General features: G+C 34.5%; 1 protein-coding gene across 2 annotated transcripts; it reads right to left on the bottom strand.

Annotated features, from left to right (window-relative positions):
- Positions 1 to 639: 639 nt before the first annotated feature.
- LOC114300758 (putative protein phosphatase 2C 33) lies at positions 640 to 7,616 on the bottom strand. Of its 2 annotated transcripts, XM_028245617.2 has the most exons (6): positions 6,253 to 7,592; positions 4,514 to 4,597; positions 4,028 to 4,417; positions 3,808 to 3,925; positions 1,653 to 1,876; positions 640 to 1,533 (listed from the first exon to the last, which is right to left on the bottom strand). In XM_028245617.2, exons 2-6 carry the CDS (start codon positions 4,541 to 4,543, stop codon positions 1,027 to 1,029), a joined length of 1,269 nt encoding a protein of 422 aa, XP_028101418.2. In that variant the 5' UTR covers positions 4,544 to 4,597; positions 6,253 to 7,592; the 3' UTR covers positions 640 to 1,026. The 2 variants fall into 2 exon arrangements, with proteins under 2 accessions (XP_028101418.2, XP_028101417.2); XM_028245616.2 differs by lacking the exon at positions 4,514 to 4,597 and having other exon boundaries at positions 6,253 to 7,616.
- Positions 7,617 to 12,313: the final 4,697 nt, after the last annotated feature.

The raw sequence follows: 12,313 nt of genomic DNA, 5'->3' as shown, positions 1-12,313 counted from the left end.
TAGTGTAAATCAAGAAAATGGACTTTATGAAATAAAACTATACATATATGGGACTAAATGGATTAAAAAATTCCTTCATGGACTTCTTAAGTTAAAACACTTCTAAATTGGACTTATCAATAAAAATCCCTTTAAAATTCCCTCATACAAATAATTATAAATACAGTCTGTATATAGTTACTGCAGTACCCTTTTCAACTTCTCTCATTATTAAATTATTTTTATAAAAAATCTTAAAAAATATAATTTATATTAAAAAAAATCTAAAACAAATATAAATATCTATAATTATTCCGTACATAGCACGGGTGATAGGCTAGGTAATAATAAAAACAAAAGGCATAGGCCCACCATTCATCTTCTCATGACCTCCCTAGCATATCCTTGACTCTTCAACCTAAATATCTATAAATAAAATAAAATTAAAAAAAATCAAATTTAAATAATACTCCTAATAAGACAAAAAAAAAAAAAAAAAAAAGAGCTGATTTTTCTACAAAAATAAAATAGCCTGAACCAAACAACACCTTCATTTGTTTTACTTCCAAATTAGCAGGCAGCTAGAGTTTGCCCATATGTTGATAGAATGTCAATTTCAAATTAGGTAAATAAATAGTAACAGCCACCAACCCTGTCAAGTTGAGAATAATGAATTCATTACCACAAATTATTTTCAGAGTAAATAACAACCAACAAATCAACAAAAAAATCAAGAAGCAGAAAAAATGAATGGAGAGTTGGGAGTTTTACAAAATTCCAATTCTACCCATACTAGAGAGCGGATGATTTCGCAGACACTCATAGATAGGCCCAGATCTCCGGGTCCTAAACAAAACATCAATGCTGCTACAATCGCTTTTGCTTAATTTTTTTTGGCTTTTGTATACAAAAATAAATCATAAACAAAGAGAAAACAAAGAATATTTAAAATTTCGGGGGAAAAAATAATAAATAAACAGACCAAGGAACTAGCTAGTGAGAAGAAAAATAAAAGAAAATCAAATCGACAAACTTTCATACCTAAGATCATTTCCGAGACTTGGTCTCTGAGGAAGCTTTCTTCTCCTCTTTACCGGGAACATACCTGGGCAAAGTCAATAGTGTGTTTACCCGAGACACTCCTTCCAAAGCAGACCATTCAATTCCTGATTCCATTTGCATTTCTTCCTCATTTCCCAAGCCTTCCTCCTCTTTGTTTTCTTCTGCAACAGTTTCTTCATCACCTCGAACAGTTCCAGAACGAACCAGCTCAGTTGGGGGAGAAGGATCATCATCTTTCACACTGCGAATGTTGCCTTGCTCTGTTGGAACAATTTTCTCTTTGGATTTGATATTGAAATCAGTGGATAAATTGTTGCCCGAGCATGAATCTAGGAAGAGACAAACCACAGCGCAATCATCGACTTTGGAAGTAGGGTATTTACGCCTCCATGCTCGAACTGCAGACTCAACAAGAGCTCGAGCAGCAGTGGAACGCAATGGGGCAGACGCTACAATGTCTACCACTTCATTATTTGAAAGCACATCCCAAATCTGTGATAATTGCCACACACACACACACACAAAGTGTAAGTTTAGACCTGAAAAGAAGCGAGCATAAATCAAACTCAAACACGTAAATTGTTAGAAGACAGTTAAATCTGGTATTATACCCCATCTGTTGCCAAGACAACAAACTCATCCTTGTTGGTTAGACATCGAATAGTAATTTCAGGCACGGAGATAAGTCCAAAATCTTTGAGGCAGAAATCTCCAAAAGCACGGGCCATTGCAAGTCCAGGGGAATCATTGTTTGGCAGCCAAACTCGGGCAACCTCAGGTTCATCTCGAAGGGCAAACACACGGCCTTTACATTTTCTAATCCTCTCTGCTTCCGCTGCAAGGTTAAAGAAAAGGAATGGATTAAGAACTAGAGAATATGGACAAAGATGTTCAAACTTAGATTTGTGTACCTTATATACAGTTGAAAATTTATGGAAAATATTAGCCCATAAAATAAAAAGGAAACAGAAAACAAAGAAAAGAGTTCCAATTTGTATGAATCAGTGCTCCCTCCCAGTACATAAACTGGTAAATATCTAAGTAGTAGGGCAGCGAAGACAGGATACAGATATAACAATATGATACAAACATACCAACAAAACAATGTTTTAAAGACATGCAAACAAATGGGTAAATTACACTAGCATCCCTTGAGATTTGGAAAAAATTATTTCTTCATTTTTTACATTACAGCTACAATTCTATTTTATAATGTCAAGAGAGACAAAAAAAAATATCATTTTCCACATACCACATATCAGAAAAGAAGTGTAACAAAAAGTCATAAATATCAATTTTAGAAAGCTCTATCCATAAAGAAATTGATTTCCTTCAACATCTGAAGCATGCTTTAGGATGGGAAGCATGTACACTAAAAACAATTATAGAACAAAATCAAGCAATGAATAAAACAACGTAATTAGAGAAACATGCAACATAAGCGAGTCACCCAAAATGCAAGTAAAGTCAGTATCACCATTCAAATAAAGATGTAACCACCTCCACCCAACCAAAATGTCATTTTGACCTCCATAACTGCCATATTATCCTCAACTATAATTTATTGTTAAACACATTTGAGGTTTTTGCCAAAAGAAGGTTCACACAAATCGCAGCCGACATTATCCCCACTATAATAATGTTTTAATAATTTTAGTGAAATGTATTAGACTTTGTATGCCAAATTTTGAACATTGCAGGCTGTGCAAAATTAACCGATCAGGGTACTATAAATGCAGGACTCTAATCTGACCGAGAGATTACATAATTTTTCTGCTTTAGTTCCATCATGTCTTATGAGAGAGACCTCCGTCACATGAATTAAGAAGGCTAAGAAATGAAAAGCAGAAGAAATACAGGAATAACTGGAAAATTGGTGACACAGCATCTTTATGTCTCAAGCAGAGCATTCTGAAAGTAAAAGCTGGGTACTAGGAGCACTTTACCCCTTCTATCGTTCAGAATAGTCAAAGAGATCCCATGTGGTTTTGGACTTAAATGCAATTTCAACTACATTAACGGCAAGTGCAAATGTCCTTTATGCCCCTACGCAATCTTCTTTTTGTCTATTTTGTTATACATTTTTTTTAACTTCATCACATATTAACCAATTAATCCACATATACTAACCCCACATAACCCTAATTTTAAAATCTACTTTCCAACTTTTTAACCTAATCTCTAATTTAATCACATTTTGAATTATATATATACATATGTATATATACATAAACTTATATATGCAATGTTATACATATAAATATATAACCACATCAGAATTTGACTTTTACTCAAATTTTTTTCTTGCCAACTCTCAAAGCACGCACGTGCGTGTGGCACAATTCCATCCAAACTGACGGAAAATGTAACCACATGAGGCCAATGGAAGTGTTTCTAACCCTATAACATAATTGTTTCACCAGAACAAACCACCTTCAGCATAACCAAACCAAGCCTTAAGTCCCATCAAATGGGGTCGACTACATGAATCCTTCTTCTCCACTCGACTCTATACATACATACATATTGTAATTTAAAAAGAAACTCCATTGGAAGTGTTTCAAGACTTCGAACAATATTTTCACAACAGCTACCATTTTTACAAAAGCTCAAACAAACTTAAGCTTGTAGCTTAAAATATTACAACATAAAATTTACAAACACAGAAGTATGTTGGAAAATTTGATGTGTACATACATATATGCACGTATATAAATATAAATATATATATAGAGAGAGAGAGAGAGAGAGACAGAGAGTAGAGACCTGGAAGATTTGGTTTGAGGTCCACTGTTAACTGAACCGCAACAATAGAATCGTCTTCATCTCTTGTACCCAGTACAGCCCTCGAGTCCCCAACATTTCCAATCACAAGATACTGGCCCTGTACAAAACAGTCAGGCATTCATGACTAGGAAAAAATTCCCCCCAACATCCGCCTGGATCTGGAATCAAATTGTAAAATTTTAAATCAGTAAAAAATTACCTGTTTCACCAGTGTTACTGCAGTTGTCCCACTGCAAAAGCAGTCAATATTTGTGTACATTTTTAGTTCCTTATCCATGACTTTAAATGCCTTCAGGATGGACTCTTTCAATGTCTGAAAGATCTCTGGCTGCTTTTCGGTTTCTTCAACATCAAAGGAGGGCCTGGCTTCCTCATCAGCAGATACAAAGGAAGTACCTTCAGAGTTCATGCTACCAGTCTTACTAAGGCTGATCTCTTTGAGAACTTCATCACTCTTCATATTAAGTTCCCAATGTGCACTCAATTTTGAGGGGAGGGAATCTCTCACCCTCCTTGCAACCATGTGACCATAAGGACCATGCCCATCGAAAACGCCACAAAAGATTCTGTCTGTTCTTGAGCCAAAATTCTGGAAATCCAATTTCATAATAGTTAGTAACGAGTCTATCTAGCCAAACACTTATAATAAGGAAGTGGATCAATATGAAAAACAGAGTTGTAATACATGTCGTTTGACAAAGCTGCTGTGAAGCATCAACTGATTTGCTCACATAACGTATACATATACAAAGACACTATGCAGGCAGATCTGAAAAGAAAAAAAAATAATTATTTCTTAGCCTTCCCTGATTAAGCCCAAGAAACTATAAAAACACAAATAGCTCTTTTGAATATCCAACTCTGAAAGTGTGCCCATTAGTAACAAAGAATGGATATCTTTTAGAGATCATCTTAGATGAGATTTTCTTTTTCTTGTTAATTTATCAACTCTATATTTTCTAGTGTACAAAGTCAATCTGATTCATTTGTCCAGCATCCAATATGTCATAGTGAATTTACTATCCAATAAGTAATATCCAATTCAAAGTACCATAAGGGCATGTACCATTAAGATACAATGATACTCAAGAGCACAATCAGAGCAAATAATCATGGTCAATAACTCAAAGAATTGAATGGAAAGGTGCAGTTAAAAGGATAACAAGCGGAAATCAAGATAAGGATGCAATCATCTGACATCTATGAAGCACGGGTGCGGGTGCAGATACTGGTACGAGTACGATACAGGTACGCCGATACGGAAAAATATTAAAAAAATAAGATACGGGTAAGGCTGAGATACATCAATAAATTTTTTATTTTTTATAATTTATAGTTTGAGATCCAATCTACAAATGAAAGTTCAATACCAAAACTAAAAAGAGAAATTACAAAACTAAAAGAATCTATTTTAATGCCATTAAATAGGAGAAATTATAAAATAAAGTTTCATTCTAAAAGCAAGCTAAGCAAAATTTAAAAACTTAAAATTTTAGTTTTTACTTACATTAATTTCATTATTGAATAATATATCTTTTATCTCTGGCACATCAAATAAAGGATTTGCAATTTCAAGTCTCTAATAAATTAAACATATCCTCACCAATATCCCATAACTTGGTGTACTACCGATATATCCATGAAGTATCTATGGGGTACCTAACTGTCAAAAATTATATAAAAAGTATTCGATGCTTATTTCGAGTATCCGGTACACATGCAACCCTATCGGTACGAGTATCCGGTAAGTACCCAGTATGAGTACGGCAACATTTTCAGAGTAGCCATGCTTCATAATCTGACATATACCACAGGAATCCCAACAACATAAAAATGGTTTTGGGCACTTGTAAGATTAATAGTAATGTCTTTCTGAATGGGGAACCTTGAGTTATGACAATGAAGGTGGGCTAATTCTTTTGTCTCTCAGACACGAACTCAAAAGCAAAAGCTTACTAGGGACATTTTAGAGATCAAATTTGCCACTCTAAAAGCATGGTTCTGTGAAGCAACTGAAAGATTGTATAATATCCTGAACGTTTTAAAAAAAAATGTAAAAACTGCCGCCAATTAATATAAAATTGCTGCTTCTTGAACTAGAAAAGCGGATTGTCCATCAGCTGAATAAATCACAGTGCAAGACACGTAAGACAGTAAGACAAAAGAATGGGGATAAAATATTAAGTTGAGCAAATATGGAATCAGATTTTAAGTAGTAGTTATTTCCTATCAAAAGCAAGACATCATTTATACATCTAATTGTACCAGCCGCACAAGCAAATATTATATTTAGGTTGCAGCAACCATGAGCAAAGCATATATATATAATAATATTCAAGAGACACAGTATGAAGATCTATTTCAACCATTACATTATATTATATTATATTATATTATAAAATAAAACGGAATGACAAAGCTAACCTCCCAAACAATCATGGCATCTTGATTGGTCCCTTTCTTGCCTTGCTGGGTAAAGAGTGAAGCAACTTCAGTGGACCCATTCAAGAACATTCGCCCCGGAATCCTATGCAACTGTTCTTCCCTCCTGCAATCAAAGGAAGAATTACGAGACCCGGGTCTCTTCTTTGAGACCTTCTTCTTCCTAATCCCCAGAGGGGAACTTGGGGGAGGGCTCCTGCTATCGGAAGACAAGCAGGACCCCATCCTAAGGGCCCTGATAATATTTAATATGCACTCCAGACCAGCTATGCAGTCACACCCCCTATTTTCAGTAGACGAATCCGTCACAAAAACTGTCCAGAAAATCCCTACAAAAAAACTTTGTTTTCTTTTTTTGCAGGCTAAATTTCAGCTTTTAACCCCCCCCTTCAATCATGCAATCACATCCAATTAACGCAACCCGGGGTTGATGCAGAAGAACACTGCAAATTCAATTCCCAAATCTAAAAAGGAAAGCACTTTCAATAAGCACAAAAAAAAAAAATTATTATGTCAATCTCCACCAACCGTTTCCCTTTGCTTTATGAAAAAGCTAATGGAATGGAATGGATCAGAGATCTATTTGCCCTTTCCTTTCTTCTATCCACTTAAAGCAAAAAAATCAAAATCCCTGTTTTTTTCCCTTTGCAAAAGCCTCCCCCTTGAATGAATGCATACCCAAATCAAAAACCAAAATTCACCACACCCATAACCAATTAGGCGGAGTTGGATCAAAGATCTCAAGTACCCAAAATCTTTAACCAAATCGAGAATTCGACGCCAGGGAATGTTTTGGAAACACTCAAAATTCCCCAATTAGAGAGAAAGCAACACCTCTTTAGCAGATCGAACACCAGTCAATCCAACAAAACCCATAAATAAACACAAAGAAGAAACAAGATATAACCTTGCTAGTAGAATGTAAAGTAGACACAGAGAGAGAGAGAGAGAGAGAGAGAGAGAGAGAGATTCGGACGGTTTGACAGATTCAATAGTGCGGAGAGAGAATAGCGCTAGCGAAAACCCAAAAACCGGAGATCGCAAAAAAACGCGCTGAGAGAAAGAGAGAGAGAGAAACAAAAAGCCAACACAGAAGAAGAAGAAGATAGGGCCTTCTTCTCTGTTTTCTCTGACTGGGCCATATGTATGTACGATTGCTATCAAACTCTTAAGATCTTAATGACAGTAAATGCCTAATACTCAATTAATTACAGCACCAAACTTTGTGTAATCAAATCCAATAATAACAAATTTGGTACAACTCAACACATAGGCGTATACAGATAGAGATGCAGATATGGACACCAGATTCATAGGTATGTATGTATCTATCTACCTATCTATCTATATTATTATTAAGTAAACATCTCTTATGGTCCTGAAACTTTACTCTCCTCATACCATATGGCAGTATTTTTTATTCTTTTAAAAAATGTGTCCGGAAACTTTACTCTCCTGATACCATAGGTTTAAGTTAAACAAAGAGATGGACAAGGTTTGAACCCACGACCATGGGTTTAAGTATGAGGACTCATATCACTTAAGCTAAATACACATTATAATATTAATTTCATTATTATTTTCTTTTATTCCTATTTATTTAAGTACACATTATAATATTAAATTTATTTTTATTTTCTTTTATTCCGGCCACTAGCCTATTCTAATACGTATCGAAGGCAGCTTGATTACGTAGAAAAGATGAGGATAAGACTTGAATTAATATCATAAAATTGGAAAAGTAAGGCTGTGTTTCGAACCATTTTTAAATTATGATTCTATCTCCACATTTTAATATGATATTTGGATAGGTATTTGAAATTAATTTTTCATAACACTGTAGAAAATTCTGTGTGGGACGTAATTTTCAATATTTTTTTTTTTTTTGAAATTTGGCTTAACCGATCGTCCCACCAGTCGTTCGGCCGGTTGATCGGAACAGTGTATTTTTTTTTTTTTTCAATTGACATATGTTAATTTTTATATATTTGAAAAAAATATTTTCTGAATTTTTTAAAATTTTTAATGTGTTTTAATACTTTAATAGAATTTTAAGTTGTATGTTTGGTTATGAATTGTAAGTTTTTGTATCAAATATCATATGTCACATCAAAAATTCCCTACTCAACCCAAAACTTTTTTCAAAACTCTTTTACCAAACAAATTTTTCACACTCAAATTATAATTCCAAAACTCACAAACTCAAAATATAACTCTTTACTCTCAAATCATATTTAGGCTTCGTTTGGCAAGAGCTTTTTTGACTATTTTAGCCATAAAAGACAAAATAAACTATTTTAGTCACAACAAACAAAACATCACATCCAACCGATAATCATTACACTCCTCTTTCACAAAAAAAAAAAAAAAAAAAAAAAATTAAAAAAAGTCAAAAAGTCCTGCTCAAACCAAACTTTTTAGCCCAAGCTAAAATAGCCAAAAAAGTCAAAAAGCTAAAAAGCAAACTCACTTCCCAAGTGGAGGCTTAGAAATCTCTACCAAACGCAACCTAAGTCTTTATTATTTGGGAAATAAATAATATATCTGTATTTTTTTTATCATTATTCATATTTTTTTTATCATTATTTTTATATTATTATATTTTTTTTAAAATTGCTCACGCATTGCGTGTGTGCCTGTTAATATATGTATATAGGCCTCTTTTAGAAGTAAGTTAAAAGTTATTTTTCAATTTTTAATCGATTTTAGATCACATTATTTCTCATATTTTTTATATTTTTTTTAAAAAAAAATCAAAAAATTAACTTTTAACTATCTTTTCAAAACACCTCATAAAAACGAATAATATTAGAAATTCACCTAATTTATATACAACTCATAATGATGTGACAAAGAAGTTGAATCCATCGTTATCAAATATGTAACAAATTAAAAATTAACACATATCCTGTTATCTTATATCATTAGAGTGTCAAATATTTCCTAGAGAGAGAGAGAGGGGGAGAAGTTGAATCCATCATTATTAAATATGTAACAAATTAAAAATTAACACATATCTTATTATATCATATCATTAAAATTGCGAGTCTCAAATATTTCCTAGAGAGAGAGGAAATTTGAAAAGGGTAAGAGGGTGAGGAAGGAAGCCAAATCTCGATGAGACACTGGATTTGTGATACTACAATGATAGAGAGCCAAATCTCGATGAGGCCACTGAGTTTGTAATACCACAATGATAGAGAATTCTAAATTTTAAATTTTAAATTTTAAAGAAAATTTTAGTGATGTGACAAAGGTTAAATAAAAAAATAAAGAAAAAAAAACAAAATCAAAACATCATATCAATGGAGTAAGGCTCACCCTAAAACTCCTTTAGAACTCAAGTTTTAGAACTTTAAAAACATTTTTGATTTGTAATATTCTATTTCGCTTATCTTATTTGTTCTTCCTTTTTTCTCTTTTATTAATGTTCTCCATCTTAATTTTTCCTCGTAATTTTGCCTTATTTTTCTTATTCCTAAACTAAAATTATCACTCTTTTATTTTATATTTGTAAAAAAATATTAACAAAATGTTTAAATTAAAACAAATTTTTTTAAAAAAAAATAATTAGATAAAATATATCAATTTTTATTTAAGTAACAATTGTCCATAATTGATGGGATAAAGTGTGATTTGTCTTTCTTTTTTCTCTTTTTTTTGGTTTTACTTAAGGGATATTTAGAATGATCTAAATAAGTATATTTTTTAATTTTTTTATTAAAAAAACGTGAAATATGAGTTGAATTTAAAATTATGTGATAAAGAATTGATATGACCCAAATAAAATAATTGTGACCCAAACAGAAAAATGTGTTAAAATAGCAAGGCCAAGCACCCTTTTATTTTGGTACCTGTAAGTTACAAACTGAATATTTTGAAACTCTTGTCGAGCTAAGATATCTTAGTTCGATAGCTAATTAATCAGAATCAAACCATCATAAATATATATACATATAAGTTAAAATTATAAAAACAAGAAAAATACGTAAAAACTTTAAATTTTCATGAACATTCATTGTCAAAGAAAAAAAAATAAAAGAAAACTTAATTCAGGTTTCAATCAAATTTAATATCTCACTTGTATTTAAATAATAATAATAATAATAATAATAATAATAATAATAATAATTTATTTAATTTTAATTTCATTTACATTAATTTCTTATAAAAACTAAACATTTTCTTTTTGGGAACAATATTTAGAGGGTAATTTATAAATAAATTGGGCCAAGCTAAAGGCTTCTTTAGAAACTGGGCCGCACGTCGGACCAAGATATGAGCTGCTGTAGCTCGGTCTAAACACTGACGAGGCTTGGCCAGAAGTAGTTTGAGCCGAGTTATGGGCCGAGGTGTTTGGGCTTCACAAATTGGATCTCACCCTTGTTAGCTCGGTCAGGTCTGCTGCAGTTAGCTCGGTCTAAACAGCCAAACCGAAGTATAAGGGAGTAGGGGCCGAGCTAGGCGTTGTATATGAAAGCACCAGATTGAGTATGTTAAAGGGCCTAGTGTTAGCTCAGTCATACTGTTATTCAACCGTGGTACAACCATCTCACTTGGTTTAGCAATGAAGAGGATGTTGAAGGATAAACATTATCTTTCAGGAGTGTGATTCCTAGGAAGACTCTACATTGAGGAACAAGAGCCCTACTAGGATTGTGCCATGAAAAATCTATAAAAGTTCACAACAGAACCTATGTACAGGTATCACAACTTTGATTCTCGAACACACAGAGCTTTTGTCTATTTGTCTATTTTGCTGACTTAGGCATTGGAGAGGTATTCGGCACACACCCACCAGCTAACTCACGTTTGTGTTTTCAGGGAGTAAAGCGACAACGTTTGGAGGAGTGCAAACTTGATCAACAGTATTATACGAGAAGATTATTTCGTACTCGTACAATTGGCGCCGTCTATGTAAAGTAGACAAGGAACAAAACCTCTTGATCAAGTTCTCCTCTCTAGTGGAAAGCAATGGCACACGATGAAGACTTGCCGCAATCTGCTGTTGATGGGCAAACCCCAGAGGAGGGTAGGAGGCGCGAAGGTTTACCTTCCATCCCACCCATGGCGGATTTAGAACCCCAGCGACGAAACTCCCGGAGGGATGTGAGGAAAAAATGAGGCACTAGGTCCTGTCGCTCTCAAAGTCCTGAAAGACAAAGGGGAAGGTTGGACCCTCAAGTTCTAAAGGATCACGTTAAGGAACAAGATGAATTAATCAGGAAGATGGCGGCAGACATGGAGACAATGAAGCGCCAGATAAAGGGAAAAGGGATGGCGACAGAAGAGAAGCGCAAAGGCAACACGCCCTCTCGCCACTCAGAAGATCGTAACAGGCAGGTCACACCATCACAAGCAGAAAGCAGAAGCCTTAAAAAAGGCGACACTTAATCGAAGACTTCCAGGACTCGTTACTCCAGGTCTGAGAGAACGAGAACTGAGAGGTCGTGTACTGAGGGAAGCACCTATTGGCCCTCGCACACGCACCAGACGACATCTAGGCACACGGAGTTGCCCAGATCATCTGACTTGCGAACAGTACTTGAAAAAAGGGCCCGATAGAAGGAGGACACCAGGGTCGCGACCCACGCAGAGTTTCAGCACTACAGCGATTGGCCCCTAGGATACATGGAAGTGTCAAGGTAGAAATGTCAATGCCGCACCTTGCTTACGAACCAACGGACAAAGTATTAGCAAGGTTTCAGAGCTCGTCGTTCGTTCCGGCAATAGAGAACGCACCACTACCTTCAGGCTTCCACCAGCCCAAATTCACTACTTATGAGGGGAAAACAGACCCCTACATACACTTAAGCCACTTTCACCAGGTTATGGCAGTATACCGGCGAAACGAAGCCCTGATGTGTATCATGTTCCTATCTAGCCTTGGTGTAACAACCCTCATACTGTTTACTGATTAGGGACTGATTGATTACCGATAATCACCGATTACTGTTAAACGAAACGGATAATGACTGATAACTGACTGATAATTGAACTGAGTAAAGTACTGAACTGACTGATTGAAATTGGAATCTGAATT

The sequence above is a fragment of the Camellia sinensis genome, chromosome 1 (genome assembly GCF_055761805.1).
Source record: "Camellia sinensis isolate YWXY chromosome 1, ASM5576180v1, whole genome shotgun sequence".
NCBI classification, from domain to species: domain Eukaryota; kingdom Viridiplantae; phylum Streptophyta; class Magnoliopsida; order Ericales; family Theaceae; genus Camellia; species Camellia sinensis.
Note: the sequence above shows the minus strand (reverse complement) of the source record. Positions and strands in the feature narration are given on the sequence as shown.

Excerpts from the sequence above, each read along its gene's own strand:
- LOC114300758 (XM_028245616.2), bottom strand. The coding sequence starts at position 6,495 with ATGGGGTCCTGCTTGTCTTCCGATAGCAGGAGCCCTCCCCCAAGTTCC. Across the intron at positions 1,877-3,807 it reads CCTCAAACCAAATCTTCCAG|CGGAAGCAGAGAGGATTAGA; the intron begins GTCTCTACTCTC and ends TTAACCTTGCAG. Across the intron at positions 1,534-1,652 it reads TTGTCTTGGCAACAGATGGG|ATTTGGGATGTGCTTTCAAA; the intron begins GTATAATACCAG and ends CAATTATCACAG.